Source organism: Musa acuminata, chromosome BXJ1-1, assembly GCF_036884655.1.
Source record: "Musa acuminata AAA Group cultivar baxijiao chromosome BXJ1-1, Cavendish_Baxijiao_AAA, whole genome shotgun sequence".
Classification (NCBI taxonomy): Eukaryota; Viridiplantae; Streptophyta; class Magnoliopsida; order Zingiberales; family Musaceae; genus Musa; species Musa acuminata.
In genome coordinates this window covers 34,378,396-34,406,373 of record NC_088327.1, presented here as the reverse complement: position 1 = coordinate 34,406,373, position 27,978 = coordinate 34,378,396, and the positions used below count along the sequence as shown (strand labels likewise).

Here is a 27,978-nt window from a genome sequence, read left to right as displayed (position 1 = left end):
TGTGCTTATAGAGCAGTAACATGCTCCAACATTTTCATAATCTAGACATTGACATTGTTGTTCCTTGAAAATTGTTAATAAACAACATTTACAGATTAAACTGTACAATTTTCCTGAATCCTCCAAACACCCAACAACTCAGACAATACAGGTGCATTACATTGTGTGATCTATACCCATTGATGTTTCCCCATATCGTCCAATAAACTCATAAGACAAAAAAGTACATTGACCAACAAGTAGGCTTAAACTGGATGGCGAATGATGCATGGAATAAGCACAGGCTCATTACTTGCAGCTTTTGTAGTAGCAAGTTCTTCAAGGCGTTTCCATGTGGATTCCCGTTTTAATTGGATCTCCTTGCCTTTAACTTCATCTTCCTCGAACTTCTTCAGGCAGTCAGCAAAGAGCTCATGGTTGTTATCAGAGAAAATCTCACAAACATTTAACGTCAAGCTCTGAACAGCCTGATTCCAGTGACACTTTGCATTTCTTTCAAGTAAAGGAAAGATTATGGGTAATAACACCTTGTCATTTTGTTTGATCAAGTTTTCAATATGATCATTATTCCATAGGAACAATGACCTCTCAGCCACCTGCCAACAGAGATAGCAGAAACTTCAGGGTTGATTTAATTAAAATGTTTGACCAAGTAATATATTTTTGTAGACAATTGAAAGTCTTCAATTTATGTTCAAACAGCTGAACAATTTTCTCATGATAGAACAAATTACTTAAAGTCTCCAACTTAATGTTGTCTAAGGTGGCTAAGCAATACATAAGTGTCAAAAACCCCAAATTGCCTATAATGAATGTTTGGTCATCTATGGGGACTGCCTAGGTCTAAGCAGCCAATTTTAAAAAGAAACTGAAAAAAGAAAGCCTATATATGGTTAAATGGAAAGAGAACCATCATTTTTTCTTGTAAAAACATGCACATAGTTAACGAACCAAAGTGCAAAATCAAGTTAATAGTGATTAATATATATCAAATTGTCAATAGAGATTGCTCCATTGAGCAAATGTGATTGCTTGGTCATGAATAACAATCATACAACATCAACAACAAAACTGTAAAGTACCAACTATTTGGGGTTAGCTAGCTACATGGTTCTTTTGCCACCATTTAGATATAACTAAAGTACCAATAAAAAATCATGTGTTTAGTTGACTTAATAATATTCAAATCTTTATTTATAGTTTTTATTAATTTTTTTTTAGGTCATCCTCTACCTAATCATTTCACCTTTTCAAATTAATAGACCTCCTGAGTACATGTTTGTATCATCTTATATGATTCTCTCACACTTTATCCTCTATCGAATCAATACCTAAATTATTCACGAATAATTTTTTTTTCTATCTTGTATAGTAACTCTATAAATCCACCTCAATATTTTCATCTTAGCAACACAAATATTTTGTATATATTGTTTCTTAACCATCGAATACTACATTATTTTATAAATTATTTTTTTATTTGATAATCAAACAAGACTCCTAAGCCACTCGTCATTTTAACCATCTTGTTTTTAATTTTTGAATAGTATATTCATCACGTTGAATAATTGATCAAGAAAAATGAAGCTTTTACTTAATAGAACTTTTTGTCTATCTAACTTAACTATACCCTCCTATTTATTTCTAAGATTACTAGAATTACATTCTATATATTCAGTTTTTGTTCTATTTAATCTAAAACCTTTAATTTCTAAGGAATATCTCAACAACTCAAGTTTAGAATTAATTCACAAAAACTCATTAACTAAGACAATAATATTAACAAATAATACAATATAAATAATTAATAAGTTCATCCATTATCAATATGAAGAGGTAGAGACTTAATACATATTCTTGATGCAGTCGTATACTAATAAAAAATTTACTAGACAAATTTCCTATAGTTCTAATACCGATGGCTACGTTATAATATATATCCTTAATAACATCAATATAATTAATAGATACATATTTCTTTTCTGAAATCTACTAAATAATAAATTTTTAGGAACTCTATCATAGGCTTTCTCTAAATCAATAAAAATCATATGTAAATCTTTTTTTTCTCTCTATACTTTTTCAATAATTATCTTAATAAATAAATAGTTTTTATTTTAGATTTTTTAAGTATAAAACTAAATTGATTTTCAAAGATATTTGTTTCAAATCTTATCCTACTTTGATAACTCTTTCCTAAAGTTTCATAATGTGAGTAATGATTATAATTTTTGTATAATTAGAATAGTTATATATATCATCGTTATTTTTATAAATTAGCACTAATAAACTCTTCGTCCATTTATGATATTTTTCTAAATCTCATAATTTTATTAAATAAACTAGTTAACCAAGCTATTCCTTGATCTCCTAGACTTTTCCAAACCTCAATAGGGATACTATCAAGTCTACATTCTTAGTTGTTTTTACTTTTTTCTTGACGTGTTTTTAACTCCACTAACTCTAATTTTATGAATAATATATAATTATTAAATCCACCACTATTATTTATCATTAAAAATAAGTCATTTATAGAACGTTCACTACCTCCTAGACCACTGTATACGATTCAAGGCACCCAGGTGGTGAAGGCGACTTCTAAGTGATGACCTAGCATATACTAAAATCAGTTTTGACATAGTTTTACGCTGGTATTAAGTGAACTAACACAACCTTTTACCTTTTTCATTTGGGCTTAGAATCAACATCGATAGTGTTTATGATAAAAATATAAAAGCATATTAAATGACCCAAGAACTTAAGTTTCAACTGCTAAAATATATAAATCTTAAAGAGGGATATTATTTGTTTGCTAGGATAACACAAAAAGAAAAATAAAAATGGAAAAGAATTTGAGAATAATTAGACAAGAACATAAAGACTAAAGGAAATGTTACAAGACGAAAAAAAGGTAGCAGTGACATGAAAGTAGTAATACTACATGGAAAAGAAATAACCCTTGAAAATGATAGCACCTTGGATCATGGTTCTAAATCTAGATATTGAACCAGCACTGATCCCTAGCTGAACCAGTATGGATCAGGTATACACCAATATGCCAACACACAAAATCGCAATATACTGGTGGAGATAGAGAAGGGAACAGAGAAGGATAAGCGTGGAGTAGGAAGAGGGGAAGTGCTAGAGACGGTGAGGCAGCAGGAAACATGAGACAGCTAGTGGCAGCATATTAACAACAGAAGGCAGGGAGAATCAAGATCGGATAAGATTGATCGGTTGAAACAGTACTAGTCTGTATGAAATGGTTTGACAGATTTCTAATACCTTGCCTTGGATATACAATTTAATTTATAAAAACAGTTACATAGGAGCCTAGCAAAAAATAAAACATGCAACTGTCTCACAACTCAATCAAGCAAATCAAGTACCCAAAACCTCAAGGATCCTTAAAGTAAAATGAGGGTAAGATTTAACAAGAAACACAAACATCTTAAAGCAAGCAAAATGGACAAAGATGGTCAACCAAGAAAAAGAAGAAACTCATCAACCATATACCCGTAACTCCAGCTATAGTTCGAAGTTTCTAGAAGCATAAGTTGGACAATGAACAATCCAACTTTAGGAATTTGCAAATTTATCAGGGAGAAAACTACAATTAGAAATGTCTAATTTTGAGAAGGAAATAAAAAAGGAAGGGAGAAAGAGAGGCAAAAATGGAAACCAAACAAAGAGAAAGGTATAGCCTTATATGTATCAACTAAATTTGTAGTCCTAAATAATCATTTTCCAGTTCCCAAGTAAATTAACGATTAAGGGAATGAAATCTAGACATGCATGTTAAACACAAACTATCAATGGATACAACAACAACAAAACCATAATATGAACTATTTGGGGTCGACTACATGGTTCTTTTACCGCCATTGAGACTTGTAAAAAATTATATTTTTAGTTAATATATTAAGCTAGGAACATTTAAATCTTTATTTATAGTTTCTATTAAAACCTTTTTAGGTCTTCCTCTATCTTCCTCTATCTCTCCTTGTACCATTAATAGTAACTCTTTTACCTCTTTTTACTATCATGAATTTCTAAGCATATACGCATACCATCTTAAACGATTCTCCCTTATTTTATCCAACATCGATTGAAGTGATACCTAATTATTCATAAATATAAATGTTTTTATTCCTATATTTCCTAGTAAATTCATGCATCCAATTCAATATACTTGTCTAGTAATATAAACTTTTTTTTTGGTATATAATGTTTCTTATTTTCTTAACACTTAGATTTATAAAGCATTGTCGATCTAACAATTGTTTTATAAAATTTTTCTTCTAATATAAAACATTGATGATTGCACAAGACTTCCTACACCGCTTGCCATTTTAACCATTATACTTTTATTCTATGAATAATATCTTCACCAACCTCTTCATCTTATTGAATAACTGATCCAAAAAGCCTAAAGCTTTACTTAATGAAACTTTTATCCATTCAACTTAACTATATCATCCTGTCTATTCCTATTCCTACTATAACTAAAATTATATCTCGAGTATTTATTTATTATACCTAAGCTAAAACATTTAGTTTATAAGGATTATCTCCACAAATCAAGTTTAAAATGAATTTTGTTTAAACTCTCATCAGTAAATAACATACATCCAAGAGATATATCCTATAAATCATCCATTATTAATATGAAAAAAGTAGGGACTTAATATGGATCTTTCATATCGTCATATATTAATATGAAACTCGTTAAACAAATTCCCTATAGTTTTAATACTAATGATTATATTATCATATATATTCTTAATAACATTACTATAATTAGTTGATACCATTTTCATTTCTAAAACTCACCATAATAAATCTCTAGCAATTCTATCATAAACTTTATTTAAATCAATAAAATCATATGCAATTTTTTTTTCTTTCTATAAATTTTCGTAAATTATCTTAATAAATAAATAACTTCTATTATTGATCTTCCATATATAAAACTAAATTGATTTGCTAGATTTTTTTTTTCAAATTTTATGTTACTTTTGATAACTCTTTCCCAAAGCTCTATAGTATGTCTCATGATTTTAAGTCCTCTATAATTAGAATAATTTATATGTCACTCTTATTCTTATAAATTGGCACCCAAGAGCTTTTCCTCCATTCATTAGGTATTTTTTTAAATCTCAAAATTTTGTTAAATAAATTAGTTAACCAAGCTATTACATAGTCTCTTAAACTTTTTCAAACCTCAATATAGATATCATGAGGTCTTACATACTCTTAGTTATTTTCATCCTTTTTAAGACATATTTTAATTCACTAGCAATAATCTTACGAGAAAATCTATATGTATCAAATCTACCACTATTATTTATCATTAAAAGTATCATCCATGGGATGTTCATTAAATAATTTATAAAAATAATTTCTTTATCTTACCTTGATTTCATTATCATTATCAAGGATTCCTTGACCTTCATATTTAGTGTATCTAATATTACCTAAATTCTTACACAATTTAGCAATTAAATATATATAACAAGGATTGAAATATCGTACTGTACCGAAGTTTTGATATTCGCCCGGTACGATACGATACTATATATCGAGCGGTATACCGTTCGGTATAAGTATATATATAATAAAATAAAAATTCGAAAACGTCGCCTCTCTCTTCTCCCCAAGCGGGGTGAAGTCGCCAATATATATATAAAAATAAAAAAATTATATATATTTATATATAAATAAATATTTATATATATAAATTTTTTTATATATAAATATTTTTATAAAATGCGACGTTGTTGAAAAAGGTGACGTCACGTCGCCTCGACGACGTCGCCCCGTGTGGGAGAAGGGAAAGGTGACGTTATATATATATATATATATATATATATTATTACCGGGTAATATATATATATATTTATATATTTATATAATATATATATTATAAAAGGCGACGATGCGGGGAGAAGGGAAAGGCGATGTCACTGAGGCGACGCGACGAGGCCTTATATATATATATATATTTTTTTTTTTTTCCCATCTTTAGTAACTAATTTGTTATAAAAATTACCATAATATATTACTATACCAACAACTCTTTTAGCCACTCCTATTATTTTTATAATTTTGCCAACTTTTAAAGCATGACCTTTTAATAATAATTGCTTTTCGAATTTTCTCATACCACCACCAAATCTCTCTTAAAGCTACATCTTTACCGTCGGTTTTATCAAAAATCTCTCTTAAATCCTTATATTATTATCTTTAAGATTCCACCATCTAGTCTTATAAAATTTGTTATTTTTGTTTCTATTTTTTGTAATAAATATCTATACCATCAACTTATGTTGATTAGTCGACGGGTATAACTTTACAATTCTTATATATAATTTTATCTAACTTTCTAGTGAGGAAAAAAAGTATATCTGACTAGAGTCAAGTCATGGCCACTCTTATAAGTAATCAAATATTCATCTCTTCTTGAAGTGAGTATTTACAATTATGAGATTTTCAAAACCATACCATTCTTTTCATTTCTCTCCTCATAACCAAAGCCCCCCATGCACGTCTTTAAATTTATCATATGTAATTACTAAATAGCCATTTATATCTCCTTCAATTATAGGTATCGCTTAAATAATATCTTGTAAGTTCTTCAAAAAATATCTTTTGTTTTAATCATCCAATCCAACTTGTGGGGCATCAAAACTTATAACATTCAAAATCTCTTCTCACAAATTTTAGAGACATACTTCAATCTCCAAATCTTTTCACATCTACAACATTGTTCTTATCTCCTTATGAAACAATTTCTACACTATTTCTGTTTTTAACTTTTCTAATATACTAAATTTTAACCAATACTATATATTTCTCTAGATTTTTCTCCTACCCACTTAGTCTTTCGTAAGCAAAACATGCTTATTTTTCTTCTGGTCATAGTATCTACAAATTCTAGCTTTTTTTTTTTTTTTAGTGTTCATATATTTCAAGTTGTTAACCTAATCTGGACTAACTTTTGTACTCGCAATGGTTGAAGACAACGAGAAAACCCTTGCCTTCTTTGCACCATATCCGAGTGCTGGTATGATGGTTTGCTTCCTAGCAACCTACTTATTGTTTGCAATTGGGGACACCTAGTTGGTGAAAGTGTCTTGCATCACTTTCGAAAGATAACCTAACCCTATACTAAAATATATTAAGATCCATGCTAATGAGATCTAAAATGTTAGTTGCTAGTGACCTAACACAACCTTTTACTTTCTTCATCCGGGCTTAGGACCGACATTGGTAGTATCCACAATATCAATATTTATATATTCAATTTTCATTCTACCTAAGACATTTGCAAAAAGTTAAACACTATCAATACAATCTCATTATAGATATCCTTTTTAACAAAGAAAATATCTTTAAAAAGTTTGGAGAATGGAAAAGGAAATCCATTTTTGTTCTCACAAAATAAAACCTTTTTTAAACTCAGATACAAAAAACTCAAAGAAATAGAAAATGAAAGCTAGCTCTTCTTTCTAGATCAAAAACTGTAAAAGAAAAGAACAAGATGGGTCATTTCAATATTTCTTGATAGGATCGGAGCGGCACTAAAAGGGGGGGTGAATTAGTGCAGCGGATTAAAACTCGTAAGTTTGAAATCGATTTCATAAATGTGTAGAGATTTCGATTCGATGAATGATGACTTAGCTAAAATAGCTCAAGTAAAGGAAGTCAAGAGTGGAGAGAAGAAAACCGAACAATTTGCTGCTAAGAAGATAAGTGGTTCAGAAAATTAAACACTCACACATTCAAGGAACACCACAATGTAAAGTAATTCGGTCAAATGACCTACATCCACTTGCGAAGCCTTCTTCGATGAGGCTCCCAACTTCCACTAGTAAATCACTTTGAAGGGGAAGGACCAAATACCCTTCTTACAACCTTTTTACAAGTGGTTCACACTCTTACAGATTTTTCAAAGAGAAAGAGGGAGGTGAACACTTAAGCTATTGAAAACAAGACTTTGCTAAAGCTTTTTCTCAATCTCTAACTTCTCAAAAAGGTGTTGTCTTTGCTGAGAATTGAGGGATATTTATAGGCCCCGAGAGGATTCAAATTTGGGCTCCAAATTTGAATTACTTTTGGGTTCCCGGTGCTGGCGGTGCCACTGCCTGTCAGTGTCTGACACTGACAGTGTACTAGCGGTGCCACCGTCAGACCTCTCGGTTTCTGGGCGATGCCACCGCCCAGTCCAGCAGTGTCCTGGCGGTGCCACCGTCGGAACTCTCGGGTTCTGGGTGTTGAATCTCGGATTTTAATGATGAAATCAATTAATGGGTTAATTAATCTAATCCATATTATTGAGTTAAGTGTGCAGGATTAACTACGATAGCTTGAAAACATAAAGTAAGTCTACTGGAGTCAAGTTCGATGGGTGTTCGAGACTCCGTCGAGAGTCCGAAGATTCGTCGGAAGTGCTGCCAAAACCAACCGAGAAGAAATCGGGGACTTGCCAAAGTTTTCGGAAGTCCGCCGAAGAGATCGTCGGAGGTTCACAGAGATCACCGAGAAGGTTCGGCTACTTGCCAAAGACTCGTTGAACTAGCCACAAGACCGGGAGCCTGCTGGGAGCCCGCCAGAAGAAATCCGAGGGTGTATCAGAAGTTCGCCAGAAGTTCGCCGAAAAGCTCGCCGGAAGGAAACTAGACGTTGCCGGTTAAAAACTTGCTTAGGATTATGTCTTAATTTCATAGTTTGCATGTAATTAGGGTTAGGATTAAGAGTTAATCCTATAACCCGATTAGGGGCCAATTGGGCCCGAGTTTGGGCTGGTTTGGGCTAAGTTTAGAGCCCAACCAATGAGCTGAAATAGTCTAGGCGGTGGCACCGCCCAGAACCCGAAGGATCGGGCGGTGGTACCGTCAGACTGGGCAGTGGCACCGCCCAGCACCCGAAAGATCGGGCGACCACCACCGACAGGCGGTGCCACCGCTAGTAAACGATCAATATGACATTGTCAGGCGGTGGCATCGCCAGCTCCGGGAATCTAAGAGGAATTCAAAATTTGGAGCCCAAATTTGAATCCTCTTGGGGTCTATAAATACCCCTCAATTCTCAACAGAGAATACAACCTTTGAGAAGTTAGAGATTGAGATAAAGCCTTAGCACAGTCTTTAGCAAGTCTTGTTTTCAATAGCTTAAGTGTTCACCTCCCTCTTTCTCTTTGAAAAGCTATAAGAGTGTGAACCACTTGTAAAAGGTTGTAAGAGGGGTATTTGTCCTTCCCCTTCAAAGTGATTTGCTAGTGGAAGTTAGGAGCCTCATCGAAGAAGGCTTCGCAAGTGGATGTAGGTCATTTGACCGAACCACTTTAAATTGGTGTGTTCCTTAAATGTGTGAGTGTTTACCTTTCTGAAACCGTTATTTACATAGCAGCAAGCTTTTGGTTTTCATCTCCTTACTTTACTCGAGCTACTGTTACCAAGTCATTCTTTGTCGAATCGAAATCTCTATGCATTTACAAAATCATTTTCAAACTTCCAAAAAAACAAAATTCGGTTGCACTATCTACGACGGAAGCCGAATACATAGCTGCAAGCAAGGTCTGCCATACCGAATCATACCGCCCGGTACGGGCGGTACGTACCGGTCCGATAGGCTAGCGGTAGCACTGTAGCCGAATACTGTAGCACTGTAGCACTTATTGCCCATTAACTCTAAATTTCTTCATCACATCATGACTAGCATACTACTTCCCAAACAATTTCATCATGATGAAATTAGTCAAATAGAGCTAAGCACTATGTATTGGATAATGACCGGCCAACATAATTGTTTTGGATACTTAATCCGGCAACATATGCAGGACATAATAGCTAAAGACACAATGTTACCATATGGGGGGTTAGTCACTCGATTAATACTTGCCCGTAATATTTGTGTCTCACCCGATGAAGAAATAATTCAAGTTGATCGATTTACCACTATCAATAGAAACCTGCTCAAAAGACTTAGGTACAGTTTTTAACAATGGTATTTGGGTTAGGCAACCTAAAAGGACTGATCCAATTCCCCCACCAGTAGAACACCCCGAAACACCAATTTTTAGGGGAAATGAATCTCCTCCTCCTAGTCCCTTTGGCGCAGCACCTTCAGAATCAGCTCCTGCTTCATCTTCTGAAGATCTCATTATGACAGAATTACATCAGATCAAATCACAACAAGAGCAACTCAAATCACAGCATGAGCAAATTCAATTACAGCAAGCTAAAATTTTGAGGGAACTACGACAAATGAATCAAAAGATAGATGTCATGTATAAGAACTATGGATTTCCTCCTAAGGATTAATCGATATGCCTTCTTATTCTGCTACCTTGACATGCGATCCTTGTATGGTTAATCTTAATGCAAAGTTAAAGCTTTGTCATTTTTTTTGCCATCTCCTTTTTGTGTGAATGCTGAATTTTTCTAATGAGATGAATTTTGTATGATCGATCTTTATGCTGAACTCCTTTTCTAATGATTTTATGATCACAAATTGTACGCTTAAAGTCTCATCTCCTTTTTGTTGATGACAAAAGGGGAGAAGAATGAGCAAAAGATTGATGATTTGTGCCAATGTGATAGCATGACTTATATGAATTGCAAAAGCTAATATGTTGTGATAGCATGACTTATATGAATTGCAAAAGCTAATATGTTGTGTAATGCAAATGTCTTATATGCATCGATAGCATGACTTATATGAATTGCAAAAGCTTATGTAATGCAAATGTCTTATATGCATCGCAAATGTGATAGTATGACTTATATGAATTGCAAAAGCTAATATGTTGTGTAATGCAAATGTCTTATATGCATCGTAAAACTTTTTGAGAATATCGCAATATGAAAGTTTTTAGATTGGTTGTCGTTTCATCTCATGATCATATTAAATCATGCCTTACATTTATATCATGAGATTTATGTTGAAAGTTCATATCTCTTGTCGAAATGATAATTGTCTTTTATCATTCGACTTGAAAATAATTTTCATAGCTTGATCCTCTTCGTATTTCTCATAAATTCAAGGCATGAAAATTATTTTCAAGCCAAATGATAAGAGACAATTATCATTTCGACAAAAATAATAATAATATGAAATTTCATATTGGATCTCATGATATAAATGCAAGGAATGATTTCATATTGATCATGAGATAATTGCTTATCATTTTAAAAATTGATAAACATGATACGACAACCAATCTAAAAAACTTTCATATTCGATATGCTCAAAAAAGTTTTGCGATGCTTTGAAGGAATAAAACACATATAAGACATTTTTCATTGCATTATACAACATATAAGTCATGCAAATTTCATATTTTGCATAAGTCATCAATCTTTTACACATTCTTCTCCCCCTTTGTCATAAAAAAAAAAGGAGATGAGGTTTTAAGCATAAAACTCGTGATCATTGGAGCCATTCATAAAATCATCTCATAAGAAAAAAAAATCTTGAAAATGAGATGACAAAATTGACAAGGCTTCAACTTGGCATTAAGATCATTCATTCAAGGAAGATAACACATCATCCAAAATAACATGAAGGTGCCATCAAAATGTTGACAAAATTTCGGAAAGAAACATCCAACATCATATACTAGGATAATGCAAACACATGTCAAGGTAGCATAGAGGTTTACAATAATAAGGAAACACATCAATTAATTCTTATGAGGAATTCCAAAATTCCTATACATGACATCTATCTTTTGGTTCATCTGTTGTAGTTCCCTCAAAATTTCAACTTGCTATAATTGGATTTGCTCTTGCTGTGATTTGAGTTGCTCTTGTTGTGTTTTAATTTGATTTAATTCTACCATAATAGGATCTTCAGAAGATGAAGCGAGAGTTGGTTCTGAAGGTCCTGCACTAAAGGGACTAGAAGGAGAAGATTCATTTCCCTTAAAACTAGGTGTTTTAGGGTGTTCTACTGGTGGGGGAACTGGATCAGTCCTTCTAGGTTGCCTAATCCATATACCATTGCTAAAAGTGCACCTAAGTCTCTTGAGTATGTTTCTGTTGATAGTGTTAAATTGATCGACCTGGATTATTTCTTCATCGGGTGAGATACAAATATTATAGGCAAGCATTAATCGAGTAACTAACCCCCCATACGGTAACATTGAGTCTTTAGCTATTGTGTCCTACATATGTTGCCAGATTAAGTATCTAAAACAATTATTTTGGCCGGTCATAATCCAATACATAGTCCTTAACTCTATTTGACTAATCTCATCATGATGAAATTGTTTAGGAAGTAGGATGCTTATCATGATGTGATGAAGAAATTTAGAGTTAAAGGGCAACAAGTGTTCGCAACTTTTGGGAATCATGCCTAGATTCGAATTTGCAAAAACAGTTTCTAAGGCTTCGGAGTAAGTTGCTCCGATTGCATTGATATCCCATTTACTTTTAAAATAACAACCCCTATCCTTTTCGGTAATTCTAATTAACTCGCGTATAGTGCTATCAAAGATTTGAATTTGTGTTCCTAAGAGGTAGGTAGTTAAGCTATCATTGTCCATACTTAAGTTTGCGTAAAATAACCTAACTAACCTAGGATAAATTGGTTCATTGATTTGGAAGAGAGATAATGTATCTAAATTTGCAAACCATCTAATGGGTTCTAGGTTTCTAAGTTCATCTAGATCAACATGTTTGCCCTTATGTATTGTTCTTGTTTCGAAATTAGGAAACCTAAGAGCTACTTCATTAGATCTAAAGAGGATTTGGTCATAGGAATCTCCTTCCACCCTTTTCCCTTTGGTTCTTGATGATCTCTTAGGAGTCATATCTAATTATGATGATAGATCAAGAGAGAACTGTAAAGAATAGGCCAAATAATGAGAGAAAAAAAAAAATTTTAGATCTTACCTTATATAAATTTTCTTGGGAGGTTGAGAGCTTGATCCAAGAAGAACCCCTCTCTTAGGCTTCTAGAGGCTTAGAATGAGGGTGAGAGAGGTTTAGAGGGGTTAGTGGGAGTGCTAGGGAGGGTTCTCACGAGTTAGGGGCGGTTCCACCGCCGACCCTAACCCCCCCTCTTTATAAGGATAGTGTCTTGGATCACTCTTTAAGATGTCATTCAAAATCGAAAAGAAGTCAAATCCACAAAAACCGAAAAGAGGATTAAAAATCTCCAGAAAATATATACAATCAAGATCATTCACAAGGACAATTCAACATACCTAATTCCCTTCTAATAAAGTCAAATTGATCTTTATTTAAGGCTTTTGTGAAAATATCCGCTAATTGATGCTTTGTATCAATAAATTCTAGAATGACATTATTATTATTGACATGATCTCGTATAAAGTTATGCCTATTGTCAATATGCTTAGTTTTAGAGTGTTGAATTGGATTTTTGGTTAGACAAATAGTACTTGTATTATCACATTTTATGGGAATGCTCTTTAAGTAAATTCCATAGTCTTCCAACGTATTTTTCATCGAAACAACTTGTGCACAGCATGCACTTGCAGCTATGTATTCATCTTCCGCCGTAGATAGTGCAACCGAATTTTGTTTCTTGGAAGTCCAAGAAACAAGTGCATGTCCTAAAAATTAACATGTTTCATATGTGCTTTTCTATCTATCCTATATCCGCCAAAATCGACATCTACATAAGCTATTAAATCAAAATTATCGGATTTTGGATACCATAATCCTAAATTAGGAGTTCCTTTAAGATATCTAAGGATTCTTTTAACACTTATAAGATAAGACAATTTATGATTAGCTTAAAATCTAGCACGAAGTCCTATACTAAACATGATATCCGGTCTAGTTGTAGTGAGGTAAAGTAAACTACCAATCATTCCCCTATATGTTTTTTGAACAAAGCTTTCACCACTTTTATCCATGTCTAATTTAATGGAAGTACTCATAGAAGTGTTTATAGCTTTTGAACCATCCATGTTAAATCGTTTTAACAATTCTAATTATATATTTAGATTGATTAAGATATATACCGTTACTAAGTTATTTAATTTGCAATCCTAAAAAGAAGGTTAATTCTCCCATTAGGCTCATTTCAAATTCATGACTCATACATTTGGCAAATGATTCACATAGTGATTCATCTGAAAAACTAAAAATAATATCGTCAAAATAAATTTGAACAATAAGAAAATTATTTTCAAAATGTTTGATAAACAATGTAGTATCAACATTGCCTTTTGTAAAATTATTTAAAATAAGAAAGGAACTAAGTCTTTCATACCAAGCTCTAGGAGTTTGTTTTAAGCCATAGAGAGCCTTAGTCAATTTAAATACATGATTAGGAAGAAGAGAATTTTCAAATCCGGGAGGTTGTTCAACATACACTTCTTCGGAAATAACATCATTCAAGAAAGCACTTTTGACATCCATTTGAAATAGTTTAAAATCATTACTACTAGCATAGGCAAGGAGCATCCTAATGACTTCTAATCTAGCCACAGGAGCGAAGGTATCTTCGTAGTCGATACCTTCTTCTTAGTTGAAACCTTTGGCCACTAGTCTAGCCTTGTTTCTAACCACGATACCGCATTCATCTTGCTTGTTTCTAAAGACCCATTTAGTACCTATGACTAAATGGTCACTAAGTCTAGGAACAAGCTTTCATACCTCATTCCTCTCAAATTGGTTCAATTCCTCTTATATTGCAATGACCCATAAATCATCTTTCAAGACTTCGTTAATGCATTTAGGTTCAATTTGAGAAAGGAATGCGGTGTTAGCACAAAAATTCTTGAAGGAAGAACGAGTTTGAACCCCTTTTGATGTATCTCTTATAATTAGCTCCTTTGGATGAGCATCTAAATACTTCCATTCCTTGGGTAAGGAAATTTCGGAAGAAGATGCATCCAAGTTGTTGTTTTGAGGAGGGGGTTCATTTAAATTCAAATTATCAAAACCAAGATCATCATCAAAATTATTTTTCTTTAACTCGGAAATTTCATTAAAAACTATATGAATAGACTCTTCTATAACTAAAGTTCTTTTGTTAAAAATACGAAAAGCCTTAGAAACGGAACAGTAACAAAAAAAGATGCCTTCATCGGATTTAACATCAAATTTTCCTAAGGCATCCTTTTCATTCAAAATAAAGCATTTGCAACCGAAAACTTTAAAATAAGAAACATTTGGTTTTCTGTTATTCCATAATTCATAGGGAGTTTTTGATAGAGATGGTCTTATTAGAACCCTATTCATGACGTAGCAAGCCGTATTAACGGCTTCGGCCCAAAAATACTTAGGTAGACTATGTTCATTTAACATGGTTCTTGTCATTTCTTATAAATTTCTATTTTTTCTTTCAACTACCCCGTTTTGTTGAAGATTTCTCGGAGTGGAGAAGTTGTGATTATATCCATTGGATTCACAAAAACTTTAGAAGTCACGGTTTTGAAATTCGCCACCATGATCACTCAAAATTGATAAAATCATGAAGCCTTTTTCGTTTTGAGTAAGTTTACAAAATTTAGAGAAACATTTGAAACAATTACTTTTGTGAACCAAGAAATAGGTCCAAGTGTATCTACTATATTCATCTACAATTACGAAGGCATATTTGCTTCCTCTTAGACTCGTTGTGTCAATTGGTCCAAATAAGTCTAAATGGATCAATTGTAATGGTCTAGTGGTACTAATTTGATTTTTTGGTTTGAAACTAGTTTTTATTTGTTTTCCTAGTTGACAAGCATCACACATTTTGTCCTTAACAAACTTCATATTGGGAATCCCTCGTACTAACTCTCTAGATGAAATCTTAGATATTAGTTTCATACTTGCATGGCCTAATCTCCTATGCCAAAGCCAAGCATCATCATTTAAAACGGAAAAGCATATTTCATTATTAAGTTCATCAAGGTTGATGGTGTAGACATTATTTTGTTTTAAGGCAATCATTTGATATGTTATTGTTTGGTTTTCAATAATGCACACATTAGATTCAAATCTAACGATGTAACCTTTATCGCATAATTGACTAATGCTTAAGAGATTATGTTTCAATCCATCAACTAGCAACACATCATCAATTAAAAAACTTGATTTGTTACCTATGGTTCCCTTGCCAATGATTTTACCTTTGTTGTTATCTCCGAAGGTGACATACCCTTCTTCTTTGCTAGTGAGCATAGAGAAATGAGATGAATTCCGGTCATGTGCCTTGAGCATCCACTATCAAGATACCATCTCTTGCTCCTAGCTTGTGAGTTTGTCTACAAAAGAGGATGGTTTTTAGGTACCCATTTGATTTTGGGTGCCTAAAAAATTGATCTACTAATTTTGTCATTCATCATTAAATTATTTATAGTTCCTTTAAGAACCCATATCAACTTATGTGGACTAATTTTCTTAAATGGACATTTGTAAACAATATGTCCGGATTTACAACAAAAGTTACATTTCAAATGAGGTGAAACATATAATGTGAGTCCTTTAATAAAGGTGGTAGATTTTGGTGAGATCCTCTCACAAAACCAATTCCACTTCTATTTGCGACGTGACCCTTGTTTGCAAGGATCATGTCCAAGCCTTTGCTACCGACCTTAAACTTATTTAAGGTCTCTTTAAGTAGCAAATTCTCATCAAATTTAAGGTCTCTTTAAGTAGCAAATTCTCCTTTTATTGCTTCTAAGTGTTCACACTCAGTGCATAGAGGAGTTTGAAGATTATCAAGCTTATTTTATAGTAAGGCATGCTCTTTCTTTCATAGATTGAACTTCTTACTAATAGTTCTACACTCATCAAATAATTCGTAAAAAGCGATAGAAAGTTCATCGAAAGATAAATCTTCATTAATTAAATCACATACCTCTCCTCCTAAAACCATTAACGCGAAGTTTGCCTCCTCTTTGTTGCTAGCTTCTTCATTCTCGGAATCACTTGAGTCGTCCCAAGTCGCTTTTAAAGCTTTCTTCTTCGGTTGCTTCTTCTTAGCTTGGGGGCATTCATTTTTGAAGTGCCCCGGCTTCTTGCATACGTAACATATTACTTGGTCCTTTTTATGTTCAAGTTTGTTTTTGGTGTCATTTTTAAATTTGTTCTTTCTTATAAATTTTTAAAATTTTCGAGTTAAAAGTGCAATGTCATCATCACTGTCCTCATCACTTTATGTTCCTTTCAAGTGGTCTTCTTGCGTTCTAAGTGTCATATCCTTCCTGTTCTTTGGAAGGGGGTTCTCGAGCTCTTCATGAGCATGACACGTCATTTCGTAGGTCATAAGAGTCCCAATAAGTTCTTCGAGAGGAAATGTTTTAAGGTCCTTGACCTCTTGAATGGCCGTAACTTTTGGATCCCAACTCTTTGGAATGGATCTTAAAATTTTAGTTACTAGTTCAAAGTTAGAAAAACCTTTACCAAGAGCTTTGAGTCCATTAATGACATCCGTGAAACGAGTGTACATGTCTCCGATGGACTCACTTGGTTTCATCCGGAAAAGTTCGTAAGAATGCACAAGAATGTTGATTTTGGACTCTTTCACTCGGCTAGTGCCTTCATGAGTGACCTCAAGAGTTCTCCAAATATCAAAAGCCGAATCACAAATCGAAACGCGATTAAATTCATTTTTGTCATGTACACAAAACAAGGCATTCATAGCCTTTGCATTCAAAGCAAAAACCTTCTTCTCCGATTCATCCCATTCGCTCATCGGAAGAGAAGATTTTTGAAATCCATTTTCGACAATAGTCCAAAGCTCAAAATCCATGGAAATAAGGAAGATCCTCATACGAGTCTTCCAATACGTGTAATCCGACCCATTAAACATAGACGAACGTGTAATAGAGTGACCCTCTTGCATGCCGGAGTAAGCCATCTCTCTTGAGTATTAAACCAAATATGAGAGTGAGCCTTGCTCTGATACCAATTGTTAGGATCGGAGCGACACTAAGAGGGGGGGGTGGGTGAATTAGTGCAGCGGATTAAAACTCGTAAGTTTGAAATCGATTTCGTAAATGTGTAGAGATTTCGATTCGATGAAGGATGACTTAGCTAAAATAGCTCGAGTAAAGGAAGTCAAGAGTGGAGAGAAGAAAACCGAACAGTTTACTGCTAAGAAGATAAGTGGTTCAGAAAATTAAACACTCACACATTCAAGGAACACCACAATGTAAAGTGGTTCGGTCAAATGACCTATATCCACTTACGAAGCCTTCTTCGATAAGGCTCCCAACTTCCACTAACAAATCACTTTGAAGGGGAAGGACCAAATACCCCTCTTACAACCTTTTTACAAATGGTTCACACTTTTACAGGTTTTTCAAAGAGAAAGAGGGAGGTGAACATTTAAGTTATTGAAAACAAGACTTTGCTGAAGCTTTTTCTCAATCTCTAACTTCTCAAAAAGGTGTTCTCTGCTGAGAATTGAGTGGTATTTATAGGCCCTAAAAGGATTCAAATTTGCGCTCCAAATTTGAATTACTTTTGGGTTCCCGGTACTGACGGTGGCACCGCCTGTCAGTGTCTGACACTGACAGTGTACTGGCGGTGCCACCGCCGGAACTCTCGGTTTCTGGGCGGTGCCACCGTCGGAACTCTCGGGTTCTGGGCGATGCCACCGCCCAGTCTAACAGTGTACTGGCGGTGCCACCGTTGGAACTCTCGGGTTCTGGGCGGTGTCACCGCCCAGTCCAGCGGTGCCACCGCCTAGACTGTTCCAGCTCATTGGTTGGGCTCCAAACTTGGCTCAAACCAGTCCAAACTCGGGCCCAATTGGCCCCTAACCGGGTTATAGGATTAACCCTTAATCCTAACCCTAATTACATGCAAACTACGAAATTAAGACATAGTCCTAAGCAAAATTTTAAGCGGCAACGTCGAGTTTCCTTCCGGCGAGCTTTCCGGCGGACTTCCGATACACCCTCGGATTTCTTCCAACGGAGTCCCAACAGGCTCCCGGTCTTGTGGCGAGTTCAACGAGTATTTGGCAAGTATCCGAACCTTCTCGGTGATCTCCGCGAACCTCCAACGATCTTTCCGGCGGACTTTCGAAAACTTCGGCAAGTTCCCGATTCTTTCTCGGTTGGTTCCGATAGTACTTCCGACGATTCTTCAGACTTTCGGCGGACTCTAGAACACCCATCAAACTTGACTCCGGTAAACTTGCTTTATGTCTTCAAGCTATCGTAGTTAAACCTGCACACTTAACTCAATAATATGGATTAGATCAATTAACCCATCAATTGACTTCATCATCAAAATCCGAGATTCAACATTTCTAGTTCCAAAACAAATACCATTTGAACTTACCAAAGAGAACCTAATTTATTTTCTTAATTGAATCACAAAACCAATTGAAATAAGATATACAATCTCTCTTTTAACAAGCCCACATAGTAATGCAGTTCAGGTTGATGGATAACGTAATCTGAGTGGGGCTTGATATGCAGCTGTCATTTGTTTCCACAAAGAATTTGTTAACCAGAAGATTTTCTTCATCGTTTGTCCATAAAGATGACTATAAATATTAAGCATGTGATGGCTCGTGGTTAAGATTATGTATAAATTATGACTTTTCCATCTTGTTTGGTTAATATTATTCTTGGTTTATCATTGATGTGGCCAATAGCCAAAAGTCTGCCCTTAATTTATACTAGAACCTACCTGTCCCTTAATGTAGCCAAGTAGGAAACAGGTTCAAGAGGGAGAAACAGAAGGGAATATCATAAACAAAGAAGAAAAGTAAAAACACAAAAGATTGACAACTATCTTATCAGTTGTCCTCTTATTTACAGGTTATGGCAAGATCCTGTGTCTAATTATTTACAGAGATACAAAAGAAGTGTTCCTTAATTAATAAGTTTTCTTGAATTTTATGCAATTAATTCTAAGAAGCCATAAACACAAGCTAATTTGATGACTGAAGCAAAGATCACACATATTGTTAAGATCAAAATCAGGATCACTCTAGAATTTATATTATTTGGAGAGAAACAACTCAAATAACATCTATAAAATCACAACATAAAAAATTTCCAAGGAGCAGAAAGGTAGAATGAAAATATCACATATGCCAAAATACTAATTTTTTGTAATGTTAAAATGCAAAAAATTCTAATTTCTAAATAATTTCCTTATTAGCAAGAAAATCAAAAGTTCAATTAGCAGATATCATTTGTACAGCCAAGGCATGTATTTCCTGTAAAAGTAAGTTTTTTTCATATAACACTTTGTTATCAAGCCATATGAGTCATTACTCCGATCTACTATTGAATTTCTCATATTATATGCATTCTCATATGCTTCCATTAGACTCACAAGGCTTGTCCCCTTCCCATCCTCACCCCCACATTGTTATCCCCTGCTGCACTTTTCTCGCTTCATCTCTCACGTCTCATCCCTCTGATGAGGATCAATCAGTAGATCCACAGGTTGAAGAACAATATACATCAAGTAAATGCCAAAAAGGACATGAGTCTAGTTCTCCCTCTTCATCTAGTTCTCTCTCCCTCATCCCACATACTCCTCTCTTCCTTTTTTTCTTTTGCCTCTTCCTTTCAATGATATAATTGCCACTTGTCAGTGGGCAAACTCCTTCTAAAACTATACCAAATGGGCATAATGCAGGTCAATCTTACCTAACCCTAGTATTAATAGATCAGCTTTAATTAGGGCAGAATTGTGTTGGCCAAAGACCAATTAAACGCAAAGTTGATTCAACCTGCCTAATTGTCACATTTTTGGATTTCAGCACAACAGTGCCTACCACTGAGCTGAGGGTGCTTGCGCTTATATTGAGTAGGCTACTCTACCCAAAATACAGTCTATAATTTTTCTAATTATGTTAGGGGTGTGAAAAGTTGGAAGAATTAGTCATTATGATTATAGAATAATATCTTGTACTAGTCACTAAATTTATTTTGTTTTTATCAAGGTCTGCAATACCGTACCATACAAGTGTTTCGAGGCTGGCTCGGTACGGTATGGTACTATGTACCGAGCGATACGCTAGGACGTACCGAGTGGTACACCTAATTTAGGGTGTAAAACCCTTCAAAAATACCTGAAAAAAAAAAACATTAGGATAGGGTTTTTAAGTTAGAAATAAATATAGTAATAGTATAAGTTTAGCAAAATCAATGTAAATTAGGTAAGAATAGTATCACATATCTTTTTCGGGCTTTGAGAAAGTCTTGTTCAAGGTTCGTATTTCAATGATTGAAACATATATCAAACACATAAAAGAAACATTAAATATGTCATTTTAATCCAATATGATTCAAATTATGATAAAATCATCATTAGATACACTAATTACATGATTAACTTAGTTAATTTTTCACTAATTACTTCTCTTTCAACACTATAAACATGACAAACACCCTGATAGGTATTAAACACATTGAATTGACATAAAATCGAACAAATTTCAATTAAATCATCATTAAAATGACCAATCACAACATCATAAATATTTTTTAATATTTAATATGCATGAAACACACTAATCATAATATTAAAAATTTTAATTATTCTCTAATTAAAAAAAGAGAATACATACCTTTTGATTAGAAAGTTCTTCCTCTTAATCTTCCCAAATTAGTCTCGATTGAATTCACAAATCGTTGTTTTGTAGAGTTTAAGAGAGAAAAAAGAGTTTAAGATAGTTTAAGAGAACATGAGAATCTAATAGAGTGAAATAGGAAAGAAGAAGAGTTTAAATACTATGAGAAAGGGCACGGTCAATTTGAACGTTGGAGCACTGTAGCACTGTTACAGTACGGTAATGGTCGATTTCGACTGTTACAATGTGGTAACGGTCGATTTCAACCGTTATCGAGTTGTGCCTGGCGGTAACGGTCGAAATTTCGACCGTTACCGCTCGATATTACCCTGTATCATCCGATACGGGGCGCTTTTAATTGTTCCGCCCAATTGCGGGCAGTCCGCGTACTGGTATGCCGTCGGACCGGTACGTACCGCCCGTACCGGGCAGTATCATTCAGTATTGCCTACCTTGGTTCTTATTATGTATAACAGATTTTCTGATTTTCTTTTTGTTTTCCATTTGTAATTTTCTTTAGTTGAAACTCTGATCACTCAATCTGGATCATCTAATTTGACCAATCTTTTTTTTTTATGAACAACTGATCTCAATTAGTTGAACCTGACATTGTACCAAGCAGATCCCAAACAAGATTCCCATTTTGGAAACCATATCAATAGTCGATATTCCCATTGTTTCAGGTTGACAGTACATCTCTACACATTCAATCATCATTCCAAAAAACTAGCATTGGAAGATCTGTCTAAACACAGTCCACTACTATCTTTCCATTATCCATAAATAAAATATATGTTAAATTAAGAGTATCCTTTCAGCAACTTGATGGAAATGTTTTAAGAAGAGAATATTCAGATATTCTTTCTTAAAAACAAGAATAATACTAGTGAAACTTGAAATTGAATAAATACATTGTTCAAATAGGGGATTATGAACTGCACCTACTACCTAAATATGCAACATCAGGGTTTGCTTATGGATATGTCCAACCACCAGGATCACTTAAGCAAGGAAACATGCTCAAAAGGCTTATCTTAATGCATAAATGGGGGCTCTCCTTCACTAAGTATAGCACCAACATCATGAGTCAAGCATGCCTTAGTAAGTATTGCTATCATATGGGATGTCATTACATGTTGATGAACCAAACAAGGAGGTCAACAGTGCTCCCAGCAAAGCGTGCGTTTAAAGTAAAACAGAAGACATTCGACACAAAAATATGCTCAGTCGACAGTAAACCAGTTCATTTAAAATTCTAAAGCTATAACACAGAGAAACACCACTTACCTGAAAATGAGAACTACTCAAGCAGCGGGCTACCTGATGGAACAGTGGCACCATACATCGCTGAAACTCTGCAGGCTGAGTTGCATCCAAGACCTCTTCCAACTCTCCTAAAAACATTACTTCCTTTGAACTATTAGTAACAGGCCAAAATTTCAACAAGCCCCTTATGACAATATCTGCAAGTTTGCAATCTTTGTCAATAAATTGAGTTATGCAGTATAATAACTGCTGATGGTACATGCCCATGCATTTTGGCTTATGAAGTGGGATTAATGCCCGAACAAGGAACAATTTATGTTCCTCCTTCAAAGGCAATGCAAACCCATTAATAACACTTCCCAATACCTCCAATAACTCTGCAATCCCATTGTGCTTTTCTGTTTCAAAGATAAACCGATAGAAGATGTTATTAATGGATTTCCTTATAAATGGCCGGTGAACCATAAATTTTCCATAGATACGGTGAAGAATGGTCTTTAGATATTCCCTCTCTCGACTGTCTTCTGAATCAAAGAGATCAAGCAGCTTAAGAACAAAGGAATGATCAATATATCTTTTTGCCACCTTTGCATCTGTCTCAGGAGATTGAATGAACCTTAAAAAGAAGTCATAAACAAGATGCAAGTGTGGCCATGCAGGGTCCATTACAGGTTGATCGTCCTCCAAGTCAAAAGCTTGCAAAGCCTTGTACTCATTCGGCAGGGAAATGAAGGTCCTAAACAAGTTTATGGAAACCATCTTGATGATCTCTTGGATAACACTCTCTGGAAACTTTGCATTGGCTGATGTAACATAGTCAGCAAGATCTTGTAGAGTCTGTCGTTTTATGCTCTCTTCTTTCAAATTCTTCGTTGTGTCTATGAAGTCAAAAACAACACAACACAAATTCAACTTTTTGATAAATAAGATCTGCCTCTCAGAGCTCGAGACATCCTTGAAGCTCGGCAATGCTTCATAGGCAGGGAGGACTGAACTGCCGTTCTGCTTTGACTTAACAGCAGGAACATAATAGGTTAGATGATTTAACCGAGGGTCCGAACCAGGAGGGAGAATCGTGATCCTGCTGCTTGGCAAGTCCCCACCTTTTGAACTGGTTGAAGAAGTTGATGATGGCGGACTCGCTCCTGCAGGCGAATCCCGTTTATCACCCGACTTGGACTGCTTTCGAGGGAACCGACTCAAAAATTGCTTAATCATGCTGCGAGGCATGCATGCATGCAGAAGGAAAACTCAGGAGAAGAACACAAATTGAAGGCCCAAACCAGAGCCAACTACTTCAGCAAATTAGGGAAATTTTCCGCCAATGGCTGCTCTTAAGTTCAAAATCTCTCTTGTGCTACCACACTTTCTTGACCAACATCTGGAAAAGTTCCAAATCAAGGATAACCTTTCCCCACAAAAGTCCAGCTCTTCCCCCACAAAACCCGATAACAACAGCAAATCAAAGAAAGAACTCAAGGTTGTATCGTTTAGCAGACGCCTTGATCAATGACAAGTGCGGCCTGCGAAAGCATCATAATTCTCTGTTTTGCGAAAGCATCGAAATGGGGCACCCAAAAGCGGGAGGGATCTCGAAAGCGAAATTCATCTTCCGCCCCGGAAAGCAATGGGTTCGAAGCACCAGAACGATTCGTAAACGGCCTAGAGCGAACAAGGCCGCATTATTAAGAAAAAATAATGAAGAAGGCACACAAAATTTCGAATCGAAAGTGAAAAATGAGAAAGCAATGCCAACAAAAAGAGCTTCTTTTCGCCTCAAAACCAACATCGAAAAAGCAGGAAAGAAAACCCTACCATTCCGAGAACAAAGAAGCGTTGCACTGTCAAATTCCGTATAGCCTTCTCTGGATCGATCGCGGCCGCTTCCCTTTCCTTTGGGTGATCGTCGGAAGAGATAAGAACAATAAGGGTGGAGGAAAAGACGAAGAACGACGTCTTTGGCTTCGGCGATTATAACAACAACAGAGGAAGAGACGGGAAGTTCCTCACCTTCCTAAATCCTAACTGCTCCTTTCTTCCAATAAACCAAATCAGGAAGATCGTATCAATCATAAATTATTGCGTTCAACATGGCAATAATAATATTATTATTATTATAAATAATCGACTATTATCGTACAAGAAGGTAGTCTGAAAATAATATTAGGACATTTTTACATACCCATCCTTTAGAGTTTATAAATCACATATATGCTCTTTTTAATTGAAGAAATTAAAAAGTAAAAGGGTGATGATTTTCCTTAAAAAATATCATAAAGTGCTTCAATGTTTTGTTTATTTTCACATGGCATCTTATTTTCATACTTTATTACCCTCATATAAGTGTGCTTTAATTTTCTACTCAAATCAGTTTTTAATTTGACATCCAGAATACATAGGTTTACTTAGGATCTAATTTTGATTATGATATTAATTTTGATGCTTCGAAGAATTTGAATGAAACATCTCCTCTAAGTGTATGTTCAAACTCGTTCACATGACATCTTTTTTTTCCTACTTTATTACCCTCATATAGGTGTGCTTTAATTTTATGCTCAAATCAGTATACATAGGTTCACATAATTTTATGCTTTGATTCTGTATAGGTTAATGGCTATCATAATAATGAATATAATATACATTACTTAAAGTGGGTTTATATGACTTTTGTGCTTGCCGTCGAGTTAAAGAAACACCCACTTCTCATTCTCCTTGGTTTTCTCTTTCTTCTCCTCTTTTTCTTTCTTTTTTTTTTTTTCTTTTTTTTTCTTCCCCAGCTTCTTCATCTTCTTCTCATGTTAGTAAATGAGAAATTGGAATTAAATATGTTTTTTGGTTATTATTATTTTAAATTACGATACCTTCTTGTTATTATTATTTTATTACTTATTAAGAGGTATAAAATAATGTTGGGTTTTCATGACCATATTAGTATTAAAAATACTCTTTGGTAGACTTGGACAGTTCTTTTATTTTTTTTATTAGATATTGAATACATTGTATCCTCTCATCTTTTATAACTACATAATGAATTTTTTATTTTATTAAAAATATTATAATATGATTAAAACTGTATGTTTTAATTTGATATCTAATATAAACTCGAGAATGTATTTTTTATCTAATGTTTTGAGATTGATGATACCTTTACCTTATATTTTATTAAAGATCAAATTTTGACGAATGATGATTATAGTTCAAAGACTATTACATTTATTAAGAAAAGACTAAGAGTTATTATTGTTAGGATTGATAGTGGCACTAAGAGAGATGAAATAGTGAGTGTGTAAAACTTATAAAATTTTAAATTTTTGATTAAGAACATAAGATAACTATTGAAAGCTAATTTAATAAGAAAGAGATATGAATAAGAAAACAAGTAAAGATAGAGAGAAAATAATTTATAGTTTTTTAGTCATCCCTACTAATTTCTCTTCTCTTAATGTCATTAGCTTTCAATCCTACTTCCAACAAGTGAAGATCAATAATCTTCTATAATTTTTTATTTTTTAAGGACCTTTATACGTTCTCAGCTTCAATAATTGCATCCCTTCTCAACTTAAAAGAACTCAAGCAAAACTCTGAGAGAGGATTTTAACATTTTGAAGACTTAAGATATATGTCACTCAGCCATGAACCAAGAAGGTCCAAAATATGAGTCAATCATGTAAAAGGTTTTTAAATCGAGGGTACTAATGATACTATCATTGTTCCAAATGGTACTAATGCCATCAGCTTTCTTGGAATCACCACCACTTACTTTGGGTGGTAGCAATGCCCAAACATAGATTGGCGAAGTATGAACCTAATTCCAATCCATTTTGAGCTTTAATTCAACCTTCTTTAACCTTAATATGATATAATAGAAATTTAGCCTAATTGAAGCCCAATTTGACTTCAAATAATGCATCAAAATAGAAACCACTCTTCCAGCACTTTATGAAAGCTTTTTATATATCATTAGACACTTTATCTAAACCTCCAACGTATTACTCTTTAATATGTCAAATTTATTATGATATTTGTCTTCTAATATGATATACAATCTTTTAGCATGATACTCAAACTTTTAGTTTAAATTTTAATCTTCAATATATTAATCAATTCTTTGATTAGACGTTTAATTTTTGATATGAAAATCTTTAGACAAAATGTTTAACTTTTTGGCTCAATATTTAGCCTTGGTAGTCCTATTGTCAAAATATTTTTTATATCACTTAGTATAATATTAAAATTTTAAATTAATTAATTAATTTAAACATCATAGACTTAATAATCCTTCCTTTTTTTATTATACAACCAGATGAAGGGGTTTGAATGACCCCTCTATCTATTTGTCATAACTATAAGATATATCTTTTTTTAAAAAATATGTTATCTGTTCTAATACTATCATGAGTCTCATATTATATCAAAGTATAAGGTGTTGAATCTCGAATTTTGATGATAAAACTAATTGATAGCGTTTATGATCTAATCTACATTTTAAGTAACACAGGACTAGCTTCGATCATGAAGAAATAATTAAAACAAAAAGAATCAATGTTGGGTCAAAGTGGAACATGTCAGGAGATTGGACGTTGGGTTAGAGGATCAGTTGACGTATCGGTAGAAGGCTTCGTACCATGAGTTCGGGTATCAGGCTAAGAAGATCAAACATTGGGCCAAAGAGATTGAATGTTGCAAGAAGATAATATGCCAATTGAGCAATACGTCGAAGGAGAGGACGATGCACTGAAGGGTCGGACGAAGCATCGAATGAACCAATGACATATCGGATAACATATGATTAATATCTTATAATAATTGTCTAGATCCAAGTAGTTTTAGTTCTAATTAAGTTGATTTAGAATGTAATTAGGCCAACTTAATTAGGGGTCAATTAGACCTGAATTGGGGCTATCTTGGAAGAGAAATGCCCATTTAGTGACCTAAACATTAGGTCAGGTGGTGGCATCGCCGGTCTAGGCGATGGCACCGCCAGAGACTCAGCCTCCAAGACATAGTTTCCGAGACTATGTCAAGCGGTAGTACCTTTAAACTGGGCGGTGATACCGCCCAGACATAGTCTCCTAAACTGTGTCAAGTAGTAGTACCGTTAGACTAGGTGGTGATACCACCCAGTGTTAGTGCTGCAAGCAGTAGTACCGCCTAGCACAAGCGGTGGTATCGCTAGGACCTAGGAAACCTAGGATG

At 34.3% G+C, this 27,978-nt stretch overlaps 1 protein-coding gene across 1 annotated transcript; it reads right to left on the bottom strand.

Moving 5' to 3' along the window:
- On the bottom strand, positions 1–24,736 carry LOC103972904 (serine/threonine protein phosphatase 2A 57 kDa regulatory subunit B' theta isoform). The gene is made up of 3 exons (XM_009387300.3): positions 24,598–24,736; positions 22,804–24,444; positions 1–596 (listed from the first exon to the last, which is right to left on the bottom strand). Exons 2-3 carry the CDS (start codon positions 24,010–24,012, stop codon positions 246–248), a joined length of 1,560 nt encoding a protein of 519 aa, XP_009385575.2. The 5' UTR covers positions 24,013–24,444; positions 24,598–24,736; the 3' UTR covers positions 1–245.
- Between the last annotated feature and the right edge of the window lie 3,242 nt (positions 24,737–27,978).

Excerpts from the sequence above, each read along its gene's own strand:
- LOC103972904 (XM_009387300.3), bottom strand. The coding sequence starts at position 24,012 with ATGCCTCGCAGCATGATTAAGCAATTTTTGAGTCGGTTCCCTCGAAAG. Across the intron at positions 597-22,803 it reads TGAGTAGTTCTCATTTTCAG|GTGGCTGAGAGGTCATTGTT; the intron begins GTAAGTGGTGTT and ends CTCTGTTGGCAG.